Source organism: Paramormyrops kingsleyae, chromosome 19 (genome assembly GCF_048594095.1).
Source record: "Paramormyrops kingsleyae isolate MSU_618 chromosome 19, PKINGS_0.4, whole genome shotgun sequence".
Lineage (NCBI taxonomy): Eukaryota > Metazoa > Chordata > Actinopteri > Osteoglossiformes > Mormyridae > Paramormyrops > Paramormyrops kingsleyae.
Window position 1 is genome coordinate 30754554 of NC_132815.1, and position 25472 is coordinate 30780025.

Below are 25472 nucleotides of genomic sequence, written 5' to 3' on the forward strand. Positions count from 1 at the left end.
TTTTACTACTGGGCAACAAATATCAGAATAATTCATTTGTGGACTCATCTAGAAGCGCAGCCAGACCCTCCTTCATGGCTGAATATGGAGTCAATTTCTTCTAAACTGGCTTCATTGACAGCCCTCACTCATACTCCTCTTTCTTTTGCACTCTCCCCCTATTGTAAAAACATTCTAGTTAGGACCACTTTACGAATTTGGAACCAGTTTCGACACCACTTCGGTCTGCAGGCATTTTCATTTTCAGCTCCAATATCAGCCAATCCTGTTTTTCATCCCTCTTTGATTGATGGTGCATTCTCTTTGTGGTCCAATCTGGGTATTAAGACATTCAGTGATTTATATATCAATTATACATTTGCATAATTTCAGCAGCTTTCACAAAAGTTTTTGTTGCCAAGTACACACTTTTTTAGGTATTTGCAGGTCCGTAGCTTTGTCCGCAATTTGAGCCCCCATTGTCCGAGTCTCCCAGGGGCCTCACCCGTAGACTCCTTCCTGACCCTGCATAAGTTTAATAAGATATGGGGTCCTTTTTTCCACGTGTTCAAAAATTAGGGTTGGCAGCCATCCCTGAGTAACTAAGGTTTAATTTTATATTTTGTTGCCTTGGTGGGCCTGGAATGTTGTCTGTTGTTTTTGCGTAATGACAATCCTGTATCTGGTTCCATTTAACATTAGGTGACCAACAGGTTTGCTATTAGCTGCATATGTTGTTTTTTTTGTTTTTTTTTGCAGAAGAGGGCTTTTTTGTCTTCTATGTTTGACTTTTCATTAATGCTGAAAATGTTTTCCTGTACATTTTCATGTCGTTAAAAGTTCAATAAAAAAAAAAAATTAAAAAAAAAGGAAAGTTTGGCATAAATTTCTGTGTTTGACAGTACATGTATGCACGAACCAGGGGAGTTTCTAGCTATCAGGGACTAATATGACATTCAATTTGCCCTTGGAACTCTGAGTCGGATTCCGAGTTTTGAAGCCGGAAGTGACGACATGCGCACTCCCATTTCTCGGAGATCCAGCTGCAGATCTTCAAATTTTGAGGCTGAACGCAAATCCTAAATCTTTCCCTTTATGTTTTCATAGTACAATTTGGTAGAAGTTGCATGTTGTGGTTTATTCTGTTGAACTGAGTGCAAAAATATACTGCAGGTGTGCTAGTTGTGATTTAATCAAATTACATTTGTTTGTCAATTTTACTGATCAGCAGCCTACATTGCATGCAGAATTATTAGGGAAGTACTACTCCCAGAGATAATTTTATGAATTTGTCTTGCTTCAAGTAAATTTATTTAGAGAGAAAATGTAACATTAGTAAGTCACAAACAACAATAAAAGAAAAACACTCATCAGTGTGCAGAATTATTAGACAATCAGAAAGTGGATTTTTCTCTCCATCAACAGAAATAATTTAGGTTTTTTTAGGGCTGTCAAAATTAACGGGTTAAAGCGAATTAATCCATCATCGTGATTAATCTGATTAAAATTTATAGCGCAATTAACCCATCTGCAGCGCAGAATGACTCAAAATCCCTAAAATGTCTCTGTCAACCCATTTCGGGCAGTTTTGGTGCGTTCCATTTGCCCTGGGAACTCGTATTCCGAGTCGGATTCCGAGTTTTGAAGCCGGAAGTGACAACATGCGCACTCCCATTTCTCGGAGATCCGAGAAATATCTCGGAGCAGCACAGAGGATCCAAAGTTCAGAATCTGAGATGGCTGTGCCTTTTATCAACAGAAGAGAAAGTTGTAGTTTTATACTGTTTAAGCACTACTTCTCATTTGTGGCTCAGGAGGTAATGCTAAGATTATACAATTCCTTGGTGAGACCTCACCTAGAATATTGTGTGCAGGTTTGGTCACCATATCTTAAAAAGGACATTGCGGCCTTAGAAAAGGTGCAGCGTAGGGCCACAAGAATGATTCCTGGTCTTAGGGGAATGTCATACGAGGAAAGGTTAGTTGAGCTAAATCTGTTCAGCCTCAAGCAAAGGAGACTGAGGGGGGACATGATCCAGGTCTATAAAATTCTAACAGGTTTGGATGCTGTTCAACCGAATAGTTACTTCAGCATTAGTTCAAATACAAGAACTCGTGGCCATAGGTGGAAATTAGCGGGAGAACATTTCAAACTGGATTTAAGGAAGCACTTCTTTACACAGCGTGTAGTCAGAGTATGGAATAGTCTTCCTGATAACATAGTGCAAGCTGAATCCTTGGGTTCCTTTAAATCAGAGCTAGATAAGATTTTAACAACTCTGAGCTATTAGTTAAGTTCTCCCCAAGCGAGCTCGATGGGCCGAATGGCCTGCTCTCGTTTGTATAGTTCTTATGTTCTTAAATTGGTCGCACACACTATACCGTCCAATTTATTTGTGGACATGTTGCTATGGAGTTTTATACATAAAGCACGGAGCGTAATGTGTTATCAACTGATATTGCTAACAATGGCAATTAACCGGGCTAGAATTGGATTTCATGATTAGTTGGATTATTTGTCGGATTTACAGTAGTTCGGGCTAATTTTAAGTGAATGCAGATAAAGACCATTTAAACCGAGGTACCTTAAATACGACAAGTTGTTCGGCTAAGCAAAAAATATTACTTTTTGATATGGGTCCATGGTGTAGCACTTCTGTGGCAGATGGAATGCATCTGACTCATGTTCAAGATGTTCAACAAACATGTTAAGTGCATATATATTCCATTTTACTGTTTGCTCATGCAAAATGAATTGATTAATATAGATTAAAAATGAATATTTAATCGTGATTAAATTAATCCACAGCAACCCTGTGATTAATCTGATTAAAAATTTTAATCGTTTGACAGCACTAGTTTTTTTTAGATATTCAATCTCTGTAAAGAATAATTAATTATCGGTTGTTCTATACAATCTGCTTTACCAAGTATAATGTCCTGTATAGTCACTATTCTTATCAAAGACCATCATGAGCCTGTTGTCCATTGAACCCGTCAAGTTTTTGGTTTGATCATGTCCTATATTGGTTGAAGCCGTGAGGACAGCTTCCCAGATCCTGTTCTGAGGAGTGTACTGATTGCTGTCTTGGTAAATCTCATACTTTAGCAAGGCCCAGTAGTTGGGGATTAAGTCAGGAGATGAAGAGTGCTAAGTCCATGGGCGTAAATCCCGGGGGGGATGGAGGGGACATGCCCCCCCCCCATCCGAGGGTTGTCCCCCCCAAAAAAATTATAAAAAAAAAAAATCGCACTCTCTATTGTGAAAAATATATGTATGTATACCTAAAATAATTGTGTAAGTAGAAAAAAAAAAACAAACGCAAAAAATGGATTTAGAAACAGTTGAGTTCCCCCTCCCCTTCCTCACAGTGGTTTGGCCCACTGCCTGCTTTCCCAGTTCATCTCACCTACTCTACACACACGAGTCAGGTGTGTGGCTGCGGCTCAATTAATGTTGAACTCCAGTAAGAAGGGTATTTTATTCACTTTAAATGAAGCGATACTCATCAATGTAGTTGATGCAGACTCTTTCATAAATTAGTTGCCGCAAAAATGCTGATTACCGATGTAATTTTCCATGATTCTGCTATATTAGCGATTAAAATATTACTTATCTAGTTAACGTTAGCTTGTTTAAAATAGCTTGTTGCATAGTGCACTGCAACTAACATGCCAAAGCCGTTTCCCATGCATTGTTTTATTTGTGACGACTTGGCATAATGTTAACTTAACATTAACGGCCACAATTAGCATATTGTTTAGCTGTGCATTTACTAAATGAGCCATGTGCTACGTCCGAACTGACCCCACTGTATTTTTTGTATAATCAATTTCTATTATGCATTTAAACAGTCATGTTTAAATTTTATTGTATGTTGATGGCTTGACTGTAAACAACATAACAAACAATGCAATAAATAGTTTTGAAGAAAAATCTGCTTTGTCATTGAACCTGAGAAAAACTTTGAAAATAACCATAATGACTCCATGCTACAATAATAATGAGAAGCAAAGATTTTCACTGTGGGGACATATCTTTATAAGTACAATTTGACTGTATTATTTGTGTCCCCTTGCTCATGAGAAATTTTATATTTATTGTCCCCCCCCTACTGTTAAATGAAATTTACACCCATGGCAAAGTCATCATTAGATCATCTTTCAAAACCTTTTTGGTCAATTCAGAATCAGGTTTATTGGCCAAGTGTGAGTGTGGCACACACAAGGAATTTTTGTCTGACAGTTGGTGTCTCTCTGGTACATTACAATACAATAGAACAAAACAGTGAGGATTAAATACAATATAAAAGACATCTTGTTTACAAATTGTCTGTCTGTAAATAACATAGAAGGTGCAAAGTGTATGGGATGTCTTAGATTCAATGGTGTGTTGTGAGTAGAGCAGGGTGTAGCAGTTAGGGAATCAGGTGTAGGTTGATGTTGTGGGTCAGATGTTTGTAAGGGTGATGGCTTAAGGGAAGAAACCGTTACTTTGGCGACTAGTCCTGGTCTGCAGACCTCTGAATCGTCTGCCAGAGGGGAGGAGTTCAAAAAGACAGTGTCCAGGGTGTGATGGGTCATTGATGATTTTCCTTGTCCTTTTCCTGGTTCTAGAAGTGTACAAGTTCTGGAGGGAGGGCAGGGGGCACCAATGATTCGTTCTGCTGTCATAACTGTTCATTGCAGTCTGTTCCTGACCTGTTTGGTGGCTCCTCTAAACCAGACTGTGATGGAGGAGCACAGGATGGATTCAGTGACTGCTGAGTAGAACTTGATCAGCAGTTCCTGGTCGAGATTGTACTTCCTCAGTTGTCACAGGAAGTACATCTTCTGCTAGGCCTTCTTGAGGATGGAGGAGATGTTGCTCTCCCACTTCAGTTCTTGGGAAATGATAGTTCCCAGGAACTTGAAGGTCTCCACAGGTGACACAAGGGTGCTGTGTATGGTGAGGGGAACTAGTGCTGAGGGGTGTTTTCCTAAAGCCCACTGTCATTTCCACAGTCTTGAACGTGTTTAGCTCCTGATTGTTCTGGCTGCACCAAAGTCCCGTTGATATACAGACTCGTCGCCATCTTGGATAAGTCCAATGACTGTAGTGTCGTCCGGCAAACTTCAGGAGTTTCCCAGCTGGGTCCATGGAGGTGCAGTTGTTGGTATAGAGGGAGAAGAGCAGGGGGGATAGGACACAACCCTGAGGAGCACTAGTGCTGTTGGTGATCTCCTCCAGCCTCACTTGCTTTTCCCTGCCAGTCAGAAGCTGATGACCCACTGATAGATGGCAGGAGATATGTTCAGCTGGGAGAGATTGGAGGAGAGGATTTCTGGGACAATGGTGTTGAACTGCGAACTAAAGTCCATAAACGGGATCCTTGCATAAGTCCCTGAGTGGTCGAGATGTTACAGGATGTTTACTGCATCATCCACTGACCTATTTTTTTTTCTCTTTTTTTTTCTTTCTCAGAGTAGTTTCTTTTAGCCACTCTAATTTCCTTGGTCAGTGTGTTTCTGGCCTGCCTGTACAGAGTCCAATTTATGGAATACTTGCTTGTGAGGGGGCATTGATCTGCATGAATATCATAGCCTTTTTGAAAGCTGCTGACTTCTTTTTGTACCAGTGTATAAAGAAGGTATGTTATAGAAATTGGCAGTAGATCTTGTAGTTAATTTTTACACCATCTTCAAGTTGGAAAAGTCCGACAAGTTCATCACTGATAATTACAGCTTACATCATCACTCCACCACCACCTTGTTGGTGCTTGAAGAAGGTGTCCATCCACTGGCCCAACCATTCACTTCATCAAGATTCATTGTCATCTCTTCTGTCCACAAAACCATTGTAAAATCAGTCTTGAGACATGTCCATGTGCATTCTTGATGTTTTAGCTTGTCTGTGGAGCTTGTTTTTTCAGCTTTTGTGACCTTAACAATGTCACATTGTACCTAGAATTTCCAGAGAATTCATTCAGATTGCAGTATTGAAAAACAGTGGCATTTGATGCTAAACAGTTCCCTTTTAAAGTCTTCCCTTTAATCTGACACAAATCTTTGGTCATCTTGTCTCAGCATGCTCCTTCTGTCACCTTTGGTTGCTGGCCACCAAACATTCAATTGTATGGTGATCATATTTTAAAAGTTTGGCAGTTTCTGTTGTCTTGCATCCCTCTGACTTGGACTTTACAATTTTTATTTCCGCTCTGTGTAATGTCCTTTTTTGACCCATTTAAATAATAATAATAATTTTCTTAACTTTGCACAGGGAAATATCTGCAGTTTCCTGTTTTACTCCAAACAGAAAGTACCCAGACCAAATACTGAGTAATAGTTTAATATTTCTTGGTATAAATGAACAGGCTGGATTAGAAGTAGGCAATCCTAATCCAGGATTTTCTATCCTATTTGGATCTCTGATGAATTGCATCTGATCTCAGCTAGGATACAAAACCTATTGGATACTGGCACTCCAGAATCAGGGTTGCTTACGCCTGGACTGGATGATTGTATATTAAATCTGATTAATTAATATAGGGGATAGCACTTGCATGGTAGGTTTTATGATGTTTTTTGACTTTGCATCTGTGTTTGAAAGTGGTTGCACACTTAAATTGGTGCAATCGCTCATCGAATGAGGTTCTACCGGCTGAGGCTGTGTCGTGTTGTGCTGCAGGGCTATGTGAAGCGACAGGCACTATATGCATGCAACACGTGCACGCCGACGGGTGGAGAGCCGGCCGGAGTCTGTCTTGCCTGCTCCTACACATGCCACGAGGGCCATGAGCTTTTTGAGCTCTACACCAAAAGGTGAGCCTTAGAGTCTCTGTCACCTATTGCCTGTCTGTATAAATGGTTCTCAAACTGTGGGTCCTGAATCTGGTGGTGGTGGGGCGTAAAATAATTGAGAACGGTACACAGAAGTTTCTGAATGTGCTAAAGAGTTTTTATTCCCCCCTGCTTGTCATATTTTATCATTACAAATTTTAGCATGGGAGATTCCCCCCAGCTCTGAAGTTTATTGTCTTGAAAGGGGTCGCCAGACTTGACCAGTGTTTTTTGGGGCAGAAAATCTGGGTCTGTAGGAAGGCATGTAGGCTATTTTATACTGGTAATGGGATGGACTGCTTTTAAGTGCACGATGGTTTGTGTCATGTTAAATTATTGGAAAACGGCACCTGTAAACATTTCAATATTTCACTTACTATTCAATATTTGGAAAACGTAGGGTTTTCTTGTCTCATAAGCCAAAACTGCATGCCATGTTGCTTGAATGTCTTATCAGTACACATTGCTTGTATGTTTTAAGCTGATGTTTCTTTTTAGGAACTTCCGCTGTGATTGTGGTAATTCCAAATTCAAAGACTTCGAGTGCAAGCTGTGTCCCGTACGTTCAGCTTTATTCCTTCCAGATCTTTTTGCAGCTCACATTTGCTTACAGCAGAAAGTGCGATGTGTAGAATTAACTTGTAACTGTAGTGGCCTAACATTCATTTTGTTCATTTTGTTCATATTAAAGTGAAAGTATTGAAACTGACACTTTTCTCTTCTCTGAAGGAAAAAGATCAACTGAACGCTGACAACAAATACAGCCACAATTTCTTTGGCTTGTATTGCATCTGCAACAGGCCATACCCGGATCTAGAGGACCAGGCAAGGCCACCTTTTCCTGAAAGCTTTTTGTAAATTTTTACTTCCCTGATAGCACAGCTTTGGCATGTTGTTAATTTGCATGATTTTGTGTGTGTTCAGTGTTCAACTTCTGTGTAATAGAACAGGCTTAGCTGTACCCTGATCCACAAGAGACTTGGTGACTTTGGACATCACTTTTCCAGCATCTGCAGCCAAACTGACAGTTTCCTTAGCAAATCCAGAAATCAGTATAAAAATATAAATAAAAAAAAATTTGGCTGCTAAAAACACTGTGTTCTAAGTTGAATATGTATCTCTTGATTTTTAACAGTTGCATAGTAACTCAAATTTTATATTTTTCATTTCCTTTTTTGTTAAGACTATACATATCTGTGTTAAATGCAATCTCTAGTTTAACAGTATTGGGGCAGCAGGTGGTGTGGTTATAGGAATGGACTATTAACCAGAATGGTGCTTGTTTAAGTCCCAAGAGTGGAGCTGCTGTTGTCCACTTAAGTTCCAGCTATATAACAGGCCTCCATAGAGGAAAAAGTTATTGGGCTAATTGTTTTTTTTTTTTTTATTTTTATTTTTTTTTAAAAACACAATCTCGATTCACACTTCTATGCAATCTCATTTGTAAATTACAACGATTCTTCTGTATTACATCAGTTGGATCAAAGCAAGCACTCCTACTTTTCCCCAGAGAGTCTCAAGCATTCCATAATTCTGCATTCTCTTTAAGGGGCACTTTTACAACACACCAGGTAACTTTTAGTACTTCAAGAAAGTATCAGAAGTACGGTACTTCAAGGTGTTGGATTTCCACTGCTATAAAATCTGGTACTGGTGCTGAATGACATCACAACGCGAGGCAGGGTTTTTTTGTACTGAATTCGAAAAGTGGCTGTATATTATAGGTCTGGCTGATGTGTGATATTAATACCAACATAGCATATTGTGCACATGTAATTCATACTTCGCCAGTCAGCTAGATTAAGATCAGTCTTTCTTATTTTCAGTTCTATATACAGACATTGTAGCGCAGGGAGTTTGTTTCGCTAAAAATTTTTTAGTCTCTCATATGAAGAAAAAAAAGTCAATTTTGCAATTTTAATTATTATTCCTTTTCAAGATTATCTAGTATATGTTTAAAAATCAGTTTAAAGTTTACCTGTGTTGCTTTTGCATCAGCGCTGCATGCGTTCTCCAAGACAATTATAATCATGTTCATCCTTGCTGTTTAAATCACTAAAAGAATCACGATTCACTTTTTTTTTTTCTTCAGAATCGTCGGCAAATCAAATTTTTAGGTTCCAAAATCACCTTTACATGTCAAACATGAAATAAGTAAAAATATGTATATTAATCACTGTGGTGTTTGCTGTTGTCTGCTCAACCTATCATTACGAGCTCTTCTGTATTGTCTATATAATATGTAATAACACAAGAACACATGATTGTGTGACACATAAAAGCATGACAATTACGTACTTGGTCAGCCAGTTTAGTTAGGTCTGTGCTTGTTTTACTTGCTGTCAGGCAATGCTCCAAGCTGAGTTCTGCATTGAACAGCTCAGGTGAGGAGTTCTCTGTACTGAATCTTCAAGTGAGGGGCCCACTACTGATTTTCACTGAGGTTTTAAGTTTTGCTGCGCTTTTGACTAAATTTTGTCACTGCTGTGTCATTCTCCTGCTCCCCATAACAATGTCTCGTGGCCGTGTGTCATGTCAAAACACAGAGAACGACTTGACCTCTGATGTGTAACGTTGTCATATTTCCAAATCTGTTCTCTAGTTCTTTAACAGTAATGTCAACTGTTTTTTCAGTTATTGCATTCAGGTCATTTCTGAAAGTGGTGTGACTTTGGGGGCCCTTCAGTTTGACATATTGGAAGGATCTGCCAGTGAGGGTACTTGTACTCCTCCCCTTCCTGCTTGCTCTCAGTACTTTCTCTTGTTTTGTACTTTCAGCCCGAGAAATTTGCTCTATGTGCTGTAAGAATTCCTGCATCTTCCCTTCTATTAATGCCTTTTCCTTCAACCTTTAAACTATAGTCACAAAGGTTTCAATTGCAGCCACCTCAATTGCACAAGATCAGAGAATTCTTTTGATGTGTGAGGCTGAACTTTGAGACGTCTGGGGAAAAAAAGACCATGTAAAAATTGACCTAAGGCAACAAAATATTGGCTTTCCATTTGCTGCAGAATATGCTTGTCCCTGCCACCAAGTGCCCCATGTGATAATGGACAGCAGTGAATTGTCCCAGCATAATTTGACTGAAGTGTGCTCGATAAATGTGTGGCAGCCAGCACTGAGTTTAAACCGCTGATGGGTTTTCTGCTGTACAGCCTAACTCTGCACCTAATGCCTTCGAATCACAGTTCTTCCATCACATATGTGCAACATACAATATCTGATAGCATTGTCTTTCCCAAAACGTTTGTTCCACAATTGTTTATAACAGGGATATAATTTGCCTTTAAAGCCTTCCGACATACTAGTTTTCAATTCATTTGTAATTCAACCTGTCATTGTCAGATGTCTTTGGCACATCCATGCCTTCATCTTCATCAGTAGAAATTTAGAAGTTAAACTTTGTGAATGGTATTTTGTTCTACTACAGTCACATGAGCTGCATGTCACCAGACTTTTCTCTCCTTTTTATAGTCATTCTAATCACTAATGAAGTTGATTCAACCAGCAATCTCATGCCCTACTTGGGTACGAAGTTGCAGTACACATAGTCCCTGGCTTAAGAATGTTTGACTTTTGAACTTTAACTTGTACTTACAAATGGACTGTCATGAATGTTTAATATAATATACTTTAAGTTAAATACAATGATTTGTATTAACAAATGCACACATTGCTTTGTGACTCAGACGGCTTTAGTGGTTTGTCGGCTCAACCTACAGTACAGTACCATATGTAGTTACTTTTCTTATTACTGTTTATTATTATGACGTACTGGTATTATTTTTCTGATTTACCTACAGATTTGACTTAGACAGACTTTGGGAACAATCTCATTCATAACCTGGGGACTGTCCGTACATTTTCCCTTTGTCATAACTTCCAGGATTTCCTGTATCTCAATGGAACCTTCCTGGTAAAATAAAGGATAAATAAAAATAAAAAACAGGTGAACTCCTGTACTTGGCCGATTTAAAACTGCCTTGCAGACCGAGGAGCGGCAGGCACAGTAGACTCTGTTAGCTACCCTTTGCTGCTGTCATCATCATCATCATCATCAGGCATGCACCGGGAGAGAGAGAGTTTGAGGTTTCTTTTAGCCATTCTCCATTTTATGTACCTGTTTGTGCTATTTAGGGTTGCAGGGGGTTCCAAGCCTATCCCAGACACTGTGAGTACAAGACAGGGAACGATCCAGGTTGGGGTGCCAGCCCATTACAGGGCACACCATTCACTGACACATACACACCTACGGGCAATTTGCTAACATCAGCACTCTAGTGTAGGGGGGGGGGGGGGACCAGAGTATCCCAGCAACCCAAAGGAACCAGAGGAAACCTTATGATCATATGGGGAGAACATGCAAACTCCTCACACACATGGGGCCTGTACTACGAAGCAGGGTTACTGGCTTATCGGGGTCCTGGGTTCGGTCCCCGGGCTGGGCCTAGGACCTTTCTGTGTGGAGTTTGCACGCTCTCCCCATGTTTGCTCCGGTTTCCTTCAAACAGTCCAAAAGTATGCGCGGTAGGTTAATTGGTGACTCTAAGTTGGCCCCGTAATTGTGTGCGTGTGCCTGTGTGTGTGTTGCCGACTGCACAGGGTTGGATCCTGCCTCTGCCTGTTGTTCCCGAGAGAGGCTCCAGTCTCCCCTGCAACCCCAGTTGGGTTTAAGCGGTAACAGTGATGGATGGATGGATGAATATTCAACTTATACTATTTCACAAAAAACATTTAACATACTAAATTAAACAAATTCCTGAAATAAGTTAATCTGTTTTCAGATACAGGAGAAGTGAGTTCAGCACACAATTTGAAACACCTCTTGCTACACACGCCTTTGCAATTACTTTTTTTTTTTTTTATCTGCGAGCATGGGTCGCAACTGCCAATTAGTAAGAACATAAGAAATTTACAAAGGAGAGGAGGCCATTCGGCCCATCAAGCTCGTTTGGGGAGAACTTAACTAATAGCTCAGAGTTGTTAAAATCTTATCTAGCTCTGATTTAAAGGAACCTTGGGTTTTAGCTTGCACTACATTAACAGGAAGACTATTCCATACTCTAACTACATGCTATGTAAAGAAGTGTGTTCTCAAATTCAGTTTAAAATGTTCTCCCGCTAATTTCCACCTATTGCCACAAGTTCTAGTATTTAAACTAATATTGAAGTAGCGATTTGGCTGAACAGCATCCAGACCTGTTAGAATCTTATATACCTGGATCATGTCCTCCCTTAATCTCCTTTCTGTGAGGCTAAACAGATTCAGCTCAGCTAAGCTCTCCTCATAAGACATTCCTCTAAGACCTGGATTCATTCTTGTAGCCCTACGTTGAACCTTTTCCAAGGCAGCAATGTCCTTTTTAAGGTATGGTGACCAAACCTGCACAAAATTTTCTAGGTGGGGTCTTACCAAGGATTTGTATAATTGTAGCATCACCTCCCTTGACTTAAACTCCACACACCTAGAGACATAACCCAACATTCAATTCAATTCAATTTTATTTATATAGCGCATTATCACAACATTACATTGTCTCAATGCGCTTTACATTTCTGCCTCGTAAGGACCCCCCATTGAGTAAGCCAAAGGCAACGGTGGCAAGGAAAAACTCCCTAAGAGGACTAAACCTTGGGAGGAACCAGACCCAAAGGGGGAGCCCATCCTCCAGGGGCCGGCAGATGAGTCAAACAAACAAGATGAAATGACTAAGCTAATACAGACAAGATGAAATGACTAAGCTAATACAGGGGTTGAAATATATGTCTCAATGCAGCGGCCGACCGGTGCAGGCACGTGGTGCTTGATGCACGATGGCAGGATTAATAGACACACAGCCGCAGGATGGATGGCGAGGCATCGTGTTGAGCCAAGGGCAGGCAGGTTGGAGGGTAGTTGCCGGAGGTGGAGGTAGTTGTCTTGCAGGCCGCAGAGGCATAAACTCTTCAACGACATTGTGCTCCATGGAGCACACCCCAGAACGGGTGAGGGAGGAAGTGAGAATAATTGTGTATTAGTCAGAGTTGAGGACACCAGAGGCAGTGCAAGCAAAATGATCGAGTGCAATATTCGTCTAGGCTCCGGCAGATCTGAGTATAGCAGCACGAGAAAGAGGGAGAGACAGGCGGGAACACAGGCATGGGGACTCCCTGAACATCAGCACTCTAGTGTAGAGCTAGAGTGACAGCACTGACGCATCAGTTTATCCAAAGCCAATGACACCGATCCCCACCCAGCTCATCACCTCATACTGTTAGTCTGACGGGGAGTGAGGGACTAGCTGGAACCAGAACTAGGTTTCCTATACGCTAAGCTATACAAGTGCGTTTTTAATCTAGACTTGAAAAGCGAGAGTGTGCCTGAATCCCGCACATCCGCCGGGAGACCATTCCACAGCTGCGGAGCTCTGTAAGAGAATGCTCTGCAGCCTGCCGTAGCCCTGTCTACTTTAGGAACTAATAGATATCCTGCTCCTTGTGAACGAAGCAGGCGAGAAGGGTTGTAAGGGACCAGAAGATCATTGAGATATTGTGGTGCAAGGCCATTCAGAGTTTTGTAAGTCAATAGTAATAATTTGTAGTCAATCCTAAACTTGACCGGTAGCCAGTGCAGGGAAGACAAGATAGGGCTAATGTGATCAAATTTTTTAGTTTTTGTTAGAACTCTGGCAGCTGCATTTTGTACTAACTGAAGTTTATGTAGGGATCCAGATGGACAACCCGAAAGGAGGGCATTGCAGTAGTCCAATCTAGAAGTTATAAAGGCATGTATTAGTTTTTCTGCATCTTGAAAGGACAGCAACTTCCGAAGCTTGGTTATGTTCCGTAGATGATAAAATGCCGTACTCGTAATGCTATTTATGTGAGCACTGAAGCAGAGGTCGGAGTCTACCAGGACACCAAGATTTCTGACCACTGTTTTAAATTGAGTAGGGAGGCCGCTAGGGTTGGGGTTTACAAACTTATTGCGGGCCTCCTTAGGACCGATTAAAAGAACCTCAGTTTTTTCAGTATTTAACATGAGGAAATTCCTTGCCATCCAACAACGGATGTCTAGCAGACAGTCGGCTAAAGAAGAGAGCTGGGATGCGTCACTAGGTTTAACAGATATATACAATTGTGTATCATCAGCATAACAATGAAAATTAACACTGTAATTTCTAATTATGTTACCAAGCGGTAGCATATATAGATTGAACAGTAGGGGGCCCAGCACTGATCCCTGCGGGACACCATATCTTACTTTAGTGGCTATGGATGACTCATTGTTTACATGGACAAACTGATAACGATCAGTTAAATACGAACGAAACCACAGTAGTGCTGTCCCTTTAATGCCAATCAATGTTTCCAACTGGTCCAAAAGAATATTATGGTCTACAGTATCGAATGCTGCAGTTAGATCCAGTAAGAATAATAGCGATATACAGCCACGGTCGGAAGCCATAAGCAAGTCGTTTATCACTTTGACTAAGGCCGTTTCTGTGCTATGATTGGGTCTGAAACCAGACTGATATAGCTCGTTAGCATTATTATCTTGAAGAAAGGAGGACAGCTGGTGAGCAACAACTTTCTCAAGAATTTTAGAAATGAAGGGAAGATTTGAGATGGGTCTATAGTTTCCTAAGTCACTAGGTTCAAGATTTGGTTTCTTTAGGATAGGTCTAATAACAGCCATTTTAAAAGATTTAGGAACATATCCAAGACTAAGAGATGAGTTTAACAAGTTTAACAATGTAGTGCTAATCAGTGGTGCAATTTCCTTAAGTAGATTGGTGGGTATTGGGTCAACAAGGCTAGTAGTGGGTTTGCAAGAGGAAATTAACTGAAGGAGTTCTGTCTGCACTACAGGAGTGAAACATTCAAAGATGTTATCATTAGTACTAATAACACTAGCACTAGCAGAGGATTGGTGGTTGTGTGCAACCGTGGGCGTGCTCGTGATGGTATGTCTAATCGTGGTTATTTTATTATTAAAAAACGCAATAAAGGCATCACTACCAAGAGCTTCTGGGACTTGTGAGTTTAACATTGAACGATTCTTTGTTAACCTAGATACAGTTTCAAATAGGAATTTAGGATTGGTTTTGTTATTTTCTATTAGTTTAGAGAGATACATAGACCTAGCAGTCATTAGTGCATGTCTATACTTAGACAGGCTCTCTTTCCGGGCAAATCTAAAAACTTCTAATTTTGTTGACCGCCATTTGCGTTCTAGCTTTCGTGAAGCTTGTTTAAGTTCACGTGTACGGTTAGAGTACCAGGGGGCAGGTTTCTTATCTCTATGTTTTATTTTCTTGAGTGGTGCTACATGATCAAGAGTGGTACGAAATGATTCTACCATGTTCACGGTTACCTGTTCAAGTTCATTTACACATGACACTTCAGAGGTTAGGTTAAAGGACTGTGGGAGCTGTTCCAGAAAAGTTGCAGCGGATAATGAGGCTATGGAACGTCTAGTATCGTACCTCTGGTCTGGGGCCTTAGGGGAGTTATGTTGTATTTGAAATGTTAAAAGGTAATGATCTGAAAGTAGAGGATTCTGAGGGATAATTGATATGTGTTCTACCAGGACACCATGACTAAGAATCAGGTCTAGGGTGTGGTTACAGGCATGAGTTGGCCCAGTTACATTCTGATGTACACCGACAGAGTCAAGAATGGCAGTAAATGCTTTTGTTACTGGATCACTTTCATTTTCCATATGAATATTAAAATCACCAACAATCAAGGCCTTGTCGGTAGTAACCACCAAGCTTGTTAAGAAATCTGCAAATTCCTTAAGGAAATTGCTATAGGGGCCTGGCGGTCTATACACAATGGCAATGGTGATTGGAGGTGTAGAACTACACTTAGATGTGCTTGCAAGATTTAGAATAATAAATTCAAACGTACTAAAGCTATAACCAGTATTTTCACGCACTCCTAGGTCGGTCTTAAATATTGCAGCAACTCCGCCACCTTTGCGATCGGGTCGAGGAGTATGCTTATAGCTATACTCAGCTGGAGTGGATTCATTTAGTGCCAAGAACTCATTCGGTTTTAGCCAAGTCTCAGTAAGACATAGGGCACTAAGATTAGAATCAGTAATGATTTCATTTACGAGCAATGTCTTAGGAGCCAGCGATCTAATGTTCAGGAGTCCAAGTTTTAGGTTTGCATTACACCTACTATCCAGAGTTGAAATAGGTCTAATTTCTCTAAGGTTTGCAAGACACGAACTACAATGGAATGACCCCCCACGATTAAAACCGCGGGGAACAGACACAGTCTCAATAATATGAAGCCTGGGTGACATCCCATTGTCCTTTTTAATTGCTTCCCCTCACTGGGACATGGAAGCATCAACATACACACCAAGGTCTTTCTCATAATCAGCTACCTTTATTTCAGTGTAACCCATAAAATATCTGTACTTTAAATTTCTGCTCCCTGCATGGATTACCTTACATTTATCTACGTAAAATTTCATCTGCCAGGTATCAGCCCAGTTGCTAATTAAATCAAGATCCCGTTGTAGCCTCTGTGCTGCTAGTTTAGTATCTACTACACCACCTACCTCGGTATCGTCTGCAAATTTAACCAGTTTACTGTATGTATTGGTGTCAATATCATTAATGTAAATTAGGAACAATAGTGGTCCTAAAATGACCCCTGCGGTACCTCACTATGAACGCAGGCCCACTGCGACATTGTGCCTTTAATAACAACCCGCTGCTTGCTGTCTGTTAACCAGTTTTCGATCCAAGCTGCTACAGTTCCTAATACCCCTGCATCATTGAGCTTAAGCAAGAGCCATTTGTGGGGGACAGCATCAAAGGCCTTCTGAAATCTAAATCGATCACGTCGTAGGCCTTTTTGTGATCAGTTTCTCTTGTAGCTTCCTCAAAGAACTCGAGTAGATTCGTTAAGCAGGATCTACCTCTCCTAAATCCATGTTGGCTATCCCTCAGAATGTTATTTGAATCCAGGTAATCTACCATTTTCACTTGGATTATAACTTCCATTACTTTTCCAGTTATGCAAATTAAACTGATTGGCCTATAGTTTGCTGGATTACTTCTATCCCCTTTTTTGAATATGGGTGTTATATTAGCGTGCTTCCAATCAGAAGGTACCACACCAGTGCCCTATACTACAAAGCGGGGTTACTGGCTTATTAGGGTAACTTGTCGGATTTAAGGTAGTCTGGGCAAAATGTAAGTGAACGAATATGAAGTCCATTTAAACGGTGGTACCTTAAATCTGACAAGTTACCCCAATAAGCCAGTAACCCCACTTCGTAGTACAGGCCACAGTAGATAAGGATTTCTGAAAAGTTAAAGGTTGGCTAATAATATCCCTCATGTCTTTCAAAACTATAGGTAAGATGCCATCAGGGCCTTGCGATTTATTTATTTTGAGCTTAGCTAGGCTTTGTTCCACATCAGACTCAGTTATACATGTATTGGTCAAGCAAGTTACTTGTGTTCTCTATTGTGAACACCCATGTAAAATAATTATTAAACTCTTTTACTATATCAATTTCATTTTCAATTATAAGACCCTTACTATACTGCAGATTAGTGATTTCCGCTTTTAGAGCTCCTTTGGAGTTAAAATATTGGAAGAAACGTCATCCTTCTCTTCCTCCAAATGTCATCCTTAGCCTCCAATACAATCTTCCTTTCTACATTCCTTTTAGCTCGTCTAATGTCATTTTTAAACTCAACCTGTAGACTTGGATACTCCTGGTCTATTTTGAAACCATTAGTTAATTTCCATTTGTGGAAGAGAGCCCTTTTCCTCCTGACTTTATTCTTAATTTCCATTGTAAACTACCTTGGCTGCAGTTTCCTAGATTTAGTTTTGCTGGAATCAGGTATGAAGTCCTCTTGCACTTGCAACAATGTGCTTTTAAAAAATCCCCATGCCTCTTCAACAGTTTTGCTGTTTCACTCCATCCAGTTTACAGTTTCTAGTTTCTCATTCCATTAAAGTTAGCCTTCCTCACATTGTATATTTTTGTTTTGGACTTGCACTTTGATCATGTTGTGATCACTACCGTCCAGTGGTTCTAAAACCTCTAATTTTCCAATCCTATCTTGGTTGTTAGAGAAAACAAGACCAAGAAGGGGCTTCTCCCCTGGTAGGGGTATTAACAAACTGAGTGAAAAACAATCCTGTAATTCCATCATCTCAGTCTCTGGCTCTTCTGTAAATGAACTTATGTCCCACTGTATCCCAGGTAAATTAAAATCACCCATAACCACCACATCGTTTTTATGACTCATAATCCTGATATTGTCATATAACATTCTGCTTTCCTCTGCAGCTACATTAGGTAGCTAACCCCGACAATTAGGCCATTCGAGGTTTTAGTATCTAGTTTTACCCATACAGCTTCTGTACTTTTATTTTTATCAGTGAGCTCCCTTGTCTGCAAGTTTTCTTTTACGTATACTGCAACACCACCTCCCTTCTTGCCTATCCGGTCTCTACGGAACAACGTGTAACCATCCATATTATATTCTTCTCCATCATTGTCACTCATCCATGTTTCTGTTATTCCTATAATGTTGTAAGAGTCTGATGGAATTGAAACCTCTAAATCATGAATTTTGTTTCTAATACTCCTAGCGTTCAAATACAGACCACAAAGGGTAGGCCTTTTACAGTGCACACTTTTAATATTAATTTGGGCTTTCCGTCTCCCCCCACCTATATTCATAACTAACCTCCCTGCCCCCCCAGTCCCTAGTTTAAACATTCCTCAACTACTGTACACATACGCCTCCCCGATACACTGGTTCCCCTCTGGTTCAGATGCAACCCATCCGGCTTGAACAGGTCCCACCTGTTCCAGAAGGTCTTCTAGTGCCCCATAAACCTAAACCCCTCTTTCTTACACCACCCTTTTAGCCACGCGTTTAATCTCCTTATCTCAGCTAACTTAGCCTGGCTTGCACACGGCAGGGGAAGTATTCCAGAGAATACTACTGTGAACATTCTGCTTCTACACTCATCCGCGACATCTGTAAATTTATCCTGCAGAACAGCCCTCCTGCCCTTTCCTATGTCATTGGTGCCAAGTTGCACCATGACCACTGGAACCACCCCAGCTGGGGCCAAAATCCTGTGCACACGATTCAGAAGGTCCCCTACCTGGGCACCAGGCAGGCAACACACTGTACGGGACCCTCTATCACGGGTGCACACATAACTGTCTACACCTCTAATACTGTAATTGAATCCCCTACTACCACAACCTCCCTCCTCCTGGGAGGAGGGGGCTCCTCAGTGCCCAAGTGCCCACCTGCCTCCCCAGTCTCTTCCAGCTCTACTACTACAACAACAACAACAACAACAACAACAAATTTATTTTTGTATAGCGCATTATCACAACATTACATTGTCCCAAAATGCTTTACAGCATCCTGACCCAAAGCCCCCAGTGAGTAAGCCATAGGCGACAGTGGCAAGGAAAAACTCCCCAGAAGGAAGAAACCTTGGGAGGGACCAGACTCAAAGGGGGAGCCCATCCTCCAGGGGCCGGCAGGGAGAGTCAAATACAGTTAAATCTGAAACACAAACGGGGAGCAGGGGGGAGATGACAAGCCGGTGCCACCACTCCCTCCAATCGCCAGGCAGCCAGAAGGCAGGGAGCGGGTCATACAAGGAAGATGACACAGGCAGAACGGCGAGCTGGATGCACGGACGTCATTGGTAGTGGCGACGTCACATGTTGCAGGGTGTGCTGGACATCTTGATAGATTGAGGGCTCCAGGCAGCACCCCCCAGGAGAAGGTGGTGGAAATAAATGCAATTATCCAAAGTAAGGGAGACTATAGGCAGTGCTAAAAGTTAGATGAGTGCAATATGAAGTGCAATAAAGCTGCACTTCACTCTAAAGCTGGAAGCACGTGAAAGCGGTTAGACACAGTCACTTCAGGTGATGCCACCTCTGTAAACTGTGTACACCCTTTTCTACGTCTATGACCTACGTTCACCCAGCTCTCTCGACCTATCTGTTCTTCATTCTCCCCCTTCCCCTCTTGTGACGTACACACAGTCTCTCTAAAAGGCGTATTAACTCTTTCGTCTAACTCCTTGTTGTGTTTGAGTCAGTTGCTCCTCGAGGTCACGAACCTTAACCATACCAGCCCAGTATATTTATATAGCGTATTTAATTTTTACGTGATTAAATTAACGTATAGTTAATATAATAAAGTGCGGAGTCCAATAAAACACAATTAAGACTTGTGTTAAAACTGAACTTTTTAAAGTATCCAATAAGGTCAGAGATGATAACCTTAGTAATTAAACCTTTAAAATAACCAAATTAACAATTACTTACCCGAGAATAACTTCCAACTGAACCACATTTAACTGAAATAAAGCAAAATTGCTCTTGGGAGGCCAAAAAACCACAAAAACCCTCTCAAAGCAGGCTACTGCCAGAGCGGGAAAAAAGTGGAAAATGTCCACCCGGCCCCGACTGGCGACCGAGCAAAGCTCAGGAGCAACTGTCCTTTTCCGAGTTAATGTTACAGACATTAGATAGACATTCGTGTTTTTTGCGAAGGTACGCAGACAGAAACGGCACTCACGCGACACCCGCCGCTGTCGATAACACTTGCGCTGTTTATTAACCCGTGTAGCTGTTTAGCTAATACTTTTGTGCAAAACACTGAAATTTACCAACATACAGTGCTCCAGATGGTGCCTATAATGGTCACTAACGTGCCTGAATTTAGTTTGCGAATACGTTTTCCATACTGAGGCTGCTGGGATTGCTGTAGAGATTGCTAGGATTGTTGCACTGTGAGGGAGCGAAGTAGACGCGGGGTGCACTTGTGTTGTGCTGTTGAAGCGGTTGATTGGAATCATTTTGAAGTATATTCGAGTGTTAGTGTGCCAGTACGGTTACGTGGGTGGTGGTTTTTATATTTCTTTTGTTTTTTCAGTTGGCGTATGTGCTTGTCTGTCTTTGTTATTGTAAGCAGGTTTGCCCACGCAGGACTGTCTCTTTCTCCTAGATTCCAGATGAGATGATTCAGTGCATCGTTTGCGAGGACTGGTTCCACGGGAGAGTAAGTGTTGTAAACTGTTGACAAAACCTTGTAAAGTTCTGAAGCACAGGGAGTACTTCCCCCATAATGTATTCAAGAATGTGATTGCATGCAATTCCTTATATTTTTCACCATCACTCAAAATATCTTAAAGCAGTGTATTCAGTTTTAAATGAGTATGTTCATTCCAGCCTCCACTGCTTTCAACCTATCACATTAATTATTAGCCTATTAAGGACCATCTGAGTCTGATTAAGGTAGAGTTGGAATGAAAACATTCTGGCAGGGACTCCTCCAAGAGCAGGATTGACAACTACTGCTTTTAAGCAAAATTTCAAGTGAGCAAAACTTAACAGTAACAAAGGGATTTGGTACCTGATTGGAAAGAAGGTCTTTATGGTGCTCTGATGCTCTGCTCTGGTCTGCAGCACCTGGGCTGCAGGGTGGCAGAAGGGGTGGAAATGCAGGAGATGGTTTGCGAGGCCTGTATGAACAAGGCACCTTTCTTGTGGACCTACGCCACCCATCTGGCAGGTGAGCTTCCTGGGTCAGGCTCAGCAACAGCCGTAAGTGACTATCTGAAGGGTCATACTGTGTGTCTGTGTGTGAACTCAGTCAAGGCAGATGATGAGATAAAGGAAGAGAAGGTGGTTGTGAAGAAGGAGGAGATTGACAGCAGCTGTAGGAATGGCACAGAGGAACCCTCGACCAGCTTGCATTGTCAGGAGGAAGAGAAGGTACTGACCAGTGTGTTACCAGTAATCACACATGCTTCCTGTGACCAGTAGAGGGAGCTGTCCAGTAAGGATTGGGCTAATGTGCAAAAGCTTAGTGATGGGTAGAGAGATTTCCACTGTGACTAGGAGATACTGGTGCTGATGATGCTTTACTCACCATTATACCACAGTACTGTTTAATTCTTGTATCTGAAAGGTGTTGATTATTTTTCTATAACCACACAGTCACAGCTCGTGTCGTCTCCCCTTTGAAGGTCCAGGCTAATGGAGCCATATCTGGCAAGCGAAAACACCAGGAGGTGGAGGGTTTAGCAGTGCATTGCAGGCTGACGGAACTGGAGGCTCGAGTACTGTCCAGGCCAAGGGAGGGAGCTGTCTTCTGGCCTCAGTTCTGGCGCTCCAGACTGTGCACCTGCACCAACTGCAAGGTACTGTTTTCTCAACTCAGCCAGGTCGTGGACCACAAGTCTCCCGCTCCTGATTCTCATGTACATGCCACTCTATTTATCCCTTCCCCCCCGGTGTAGGCTGTCTACATAGATGTGGGGGTGCCCTTCCTGCTGGATGAGTCAGACACAGTCCTAGCCTATGAGAACAAGGGTAAGACAACGGATCAGGAGGGTATGTCCGAGGGTCGTGACCCACTGATGTCAGCACTTAACACGCTGGACCGTGTGCAGCAGCTGGAGATCATCTATGGTGAGACCTCCTGCCTGAAAGGGGAGCTGCTTCCAAACTGCTGAGCTGGGAAGGGAGTTAACAGTGCTACCTTTCCCTTTATTAGAGTACAATGATATGAAGACAGAGCTGAAGGAGTATCTGCAGAGGTTTGCACATGAAGGAAAGGTAAGGAAGTGTGGCTAATGGAATGTTAACATTCATCTCATGATTGGTGGGTTTCATTCTGATTAGTATATTATTACCAAAGATCTTTGGATTATAAAATTATAAGAATTATAATAAGAATTATAAAAGATGGTGTCCTTAGTGGGTGCCGTTTGGGGGCACACAATGGCTTATTTGGGGGACATGGCCGTTGAATGCCCCCCCATGACGCCGACCCTGTTCTTTCATTTTATCTTTCAACTTTATTGCATGTAAACCACATGGTGAGGAGGTGAGCTGCAGAGTTGTGGACCATTTGAAGCTTGTGCAGGGATTGGGAGCTGATGCCCATCAGGAGGGAGTTACAGTAGTTGAGGCAGCTGGAATGAAGGCGTGGATGAGGGAGAGGCAAGGTCTGATTTGTGCAATGTTACATACATGGAAGATGAAGAGGGGATTCTAGAATAACTCCAAGGCTGTAACCTATCAGTGGGAGGAGAACTGCTGTTCCTTCAATGTGGAATCAAGCCAGCTTTATTGAGGATGGATTTTTGTCACTATTGAATTTGAGAAAGTTGTTGGTCAACCTGATCTTGATTGCCGATAAACAGTCTTTGATTTGGGACATAGGTGGTGAGTGGATTGAGTTAGTCCTGATGTACATCTGGATATCATCACCAACAGTAGAAGTTGAGATTAGATTGTTAACAGTACAGCCAATGGGTAGGATGTATAATACAAAGAGCAGTGGCCCTAAGAAAGAGGCTTGAGGGAACACAGGAATGACTGCCGAGTTGGAAGGTGAGTACCCAGAGAGAACCTAGAAGATGCTGTTGGACATTGTGCTCAGGTCACGTGGTATGAGGATGCTGAGGGCTCTACAATCAGCAGATGTCAGATTGTTGAGAATCTGTTGTACCAATGTCCCATCTGGTCAGAGCGAGTTCCGGGTCCAATCAAATTGCTCTGGTCCAGTGATTGGCAGCATTTCTTGAGGTGAGGAATATGCCACTGGAAGCTGCCTTAGCTGTGCTGAGTTCTGCTCCTTCACTTCCTAACAGGTGGTGACCCCCGAAGACATCCAGCGCTTCTTTGAGCAGCAGCAGAGCCGGAAGAGGCGGCGAGCCAATGCTGGCCAGTACTACTGCAGCTGAAGAAGCATGGCTCCATACAATCTTTTCACGCCCATCAAGCCGGAACCCCAGCTTTTAATACTACTGCCATTATAACAATGCCAGTATAATCTACTACTCACTCTGTCCTGCTATTCTACTTGTGCTTTTAAATAAAAATGCAGTCAGTATCTCTGAGGTTGTGCATCCCACCTCCTTGTGTTTTTGTAATAATTTATAACAGCACAAAATTGTGTGTAGTGTCCCTTTCCAGAAGATTGTCCAGCTGAAAGAGCATGTAGTGATGGTAAAATTAAAAATACCATGAAAGTGGACCAAAATGGAAACTTCGTTAGTGACCTGCTTTGGTTTTCCAGAGGCTGGTTCTGCCTGTTTCTGCAGTTTTTCGCTGGTGTGTTTTAAAGTAAGAAATTACTGTTGTTGTAAATAGCTCTGTCCCAACTGGTTTTGTCCGGATTCTTGGACCAACTGCACATCCTCTCGGCAGACTGGTTTGTCATCATGTCCGCTATTCCCGTGACGGAATGACAGTGTTGGAAAGTGTCATGGGATTGTGTATCGTTTTTTAACAATGTCCCACTCCTTGTCCCTGCATTTGAACTTGTGGTGTCCCCATTTCTGTGTGTGACAATTCGAGAAATAAAGTTGAATAATGTAACAACAGCGGCGATGCTGAGATTCCTTTTCTGTTTGTGGATTCATTGCTCATCCATCATTTATCTAAGCGACTTAGTGTTCCACGTGCAAGGAAGATGGAGCATCCTACAGGATCACAGATGTCAGATTGCTAACACCTATATTTCATGAAAATAATTACCAAATATTTGGCATAACACAAGAATACACAAAAAGACCACAAACAGGATACTGATCAAAGCTATTTATTTTGTAGGCTACATGCCTTGCAGGTTAAACTGCTACACACTCCTTTCTACCTAGAAATGCTTTGATTAGACCCATCCAATGACAAAACTTAAAAAGCAAATTTCTGGCTCAATAGAGCCAGGTTAACTAATCATGATTGCTGCAATCAGAGTTAAATGGTACTATGATGGTGGTTATCAATTTGGCAAGTTGACTCTAGGTTTCTTAATCTGCAGACATTCACATAAAAGGGGCAATGTCTGCCTTGTAAACTAATGAGCTGCCGTTTGAGTGGCAGATAACATTAAATTTAATCCTCAAAGGGGCCAACATCAAATATCAGTACTGGTATTGAGATGTAAACCTTGGATTATCTTGGTTCCAAATCAATAAGAAAATGAGTGGCATCAGCTATCCTTGCTATTTAAAGCAGATCTAGGGCTGCAAGATATTGGTAAAATATCACGTCGTGATTTTTTTTGCTATAAACATTGTGATATTTATGAAGCAAAAACGGATTTGAAAATATACCCAAAATAAACCTTAGCCAACACAGTCATCAGATAAGTTGATGCTATTGCCACAAGTTGTGCCAACAAACCAAAAACCGACTCTCAAAAAATGCTAGGGCAGGGTTCTCCAGTCCCAAATGGCCAGAATCAGTTTGCAGATTGCAACACATCTTAATCGCTAATTACCAGGTTTAATGTTTGAGCAAGGAAATATGCAAACTATGTTGAATTCTGGCCCTGCAGGATCGTAATTGCAATCCCTATGTTGGGGCAACCTTCAAAACATCTGGTGGGACGTTGCAGGAAAGAATCACATAATCTGACCACGAGAACCACTGCACCCTGTCATTTTCTGCCAAAGGCATGGGTATACATGTGCTGGAACAGGTGATAAAGTGGCTACAAACTCTATGAGGTATCTAATGCTTTTGTAATAAGGTGAACATGTGCCTGTCTTCCATTTTGCCTCTAGCAGTGTTGCAGGGTATTGAGCCTTGTTGTCCTACCCAGGCTCTCAGTGTTGAGAATCTGGGTCAGAGCTTCAGGACCAG

At 41.7% G+C, this 25472-nt stretch overlaps 1 protein-coding gene across 3 annotated transcripts in view; it reads left to right on the plus strand.

Annotated features, from left to right (window-relative positions):
* Nucleotides 1–24208, plus strand: part of LOC140577590 (putative E3 ubiquitin-protein ligase UBR7) — a 39184-nt gene extending 14976 nt beyond the window's left edge. For 2 of the 3 annotated variants that reach the window (XM_072702502.1, XM_072702503.1), the window contains exons 3-12: nucleotides 6647–6780; nucleotides 7297–7357; nucleotides 7528–7623; nucleotides 20818–20871; nucleotides 21279–21384; nucleotides 21466–21587; nucleotides 21842–22015; nucleotides 22115–22286; nucleotides 22372–22433; nucleotides 23474–24208. In XM_072702502.1, coding sequence (XP_072558603.1) covers nucleotides 6647–6780; nucleotides 7297–7357; nucleotides 7528–7623; nucleotides 20818–20871; nucleotides 21279–21384; nucleotides 21466–21587; nucleotides 21842–22015; nucleotides 22115–22286; nucleotides 22372–22433; nucleotides 23474–23566 — 1074 coding nt within the window. In that variant the 3' untranslated portion in view covers nucleotides 23567–24208. The remainder of the gene's footprint in view (nucleotides 1–6646; nucleotides 6781–7296; nucleotides 7358–7527; nucleotides 7624–20817; nucleotides 20872–21278; nucleotides 21385–21465; nucleotides 21588–21841; nucleotides 22016–22114; nucleotides 22287–22371; nucleotides 22434–23473) is intronic. The other variant, XM_072702504.1, reaches the window with a different exon arrangement.
* Nucleotides 24209–25472: the final 1264 nt, after the last annotated feature.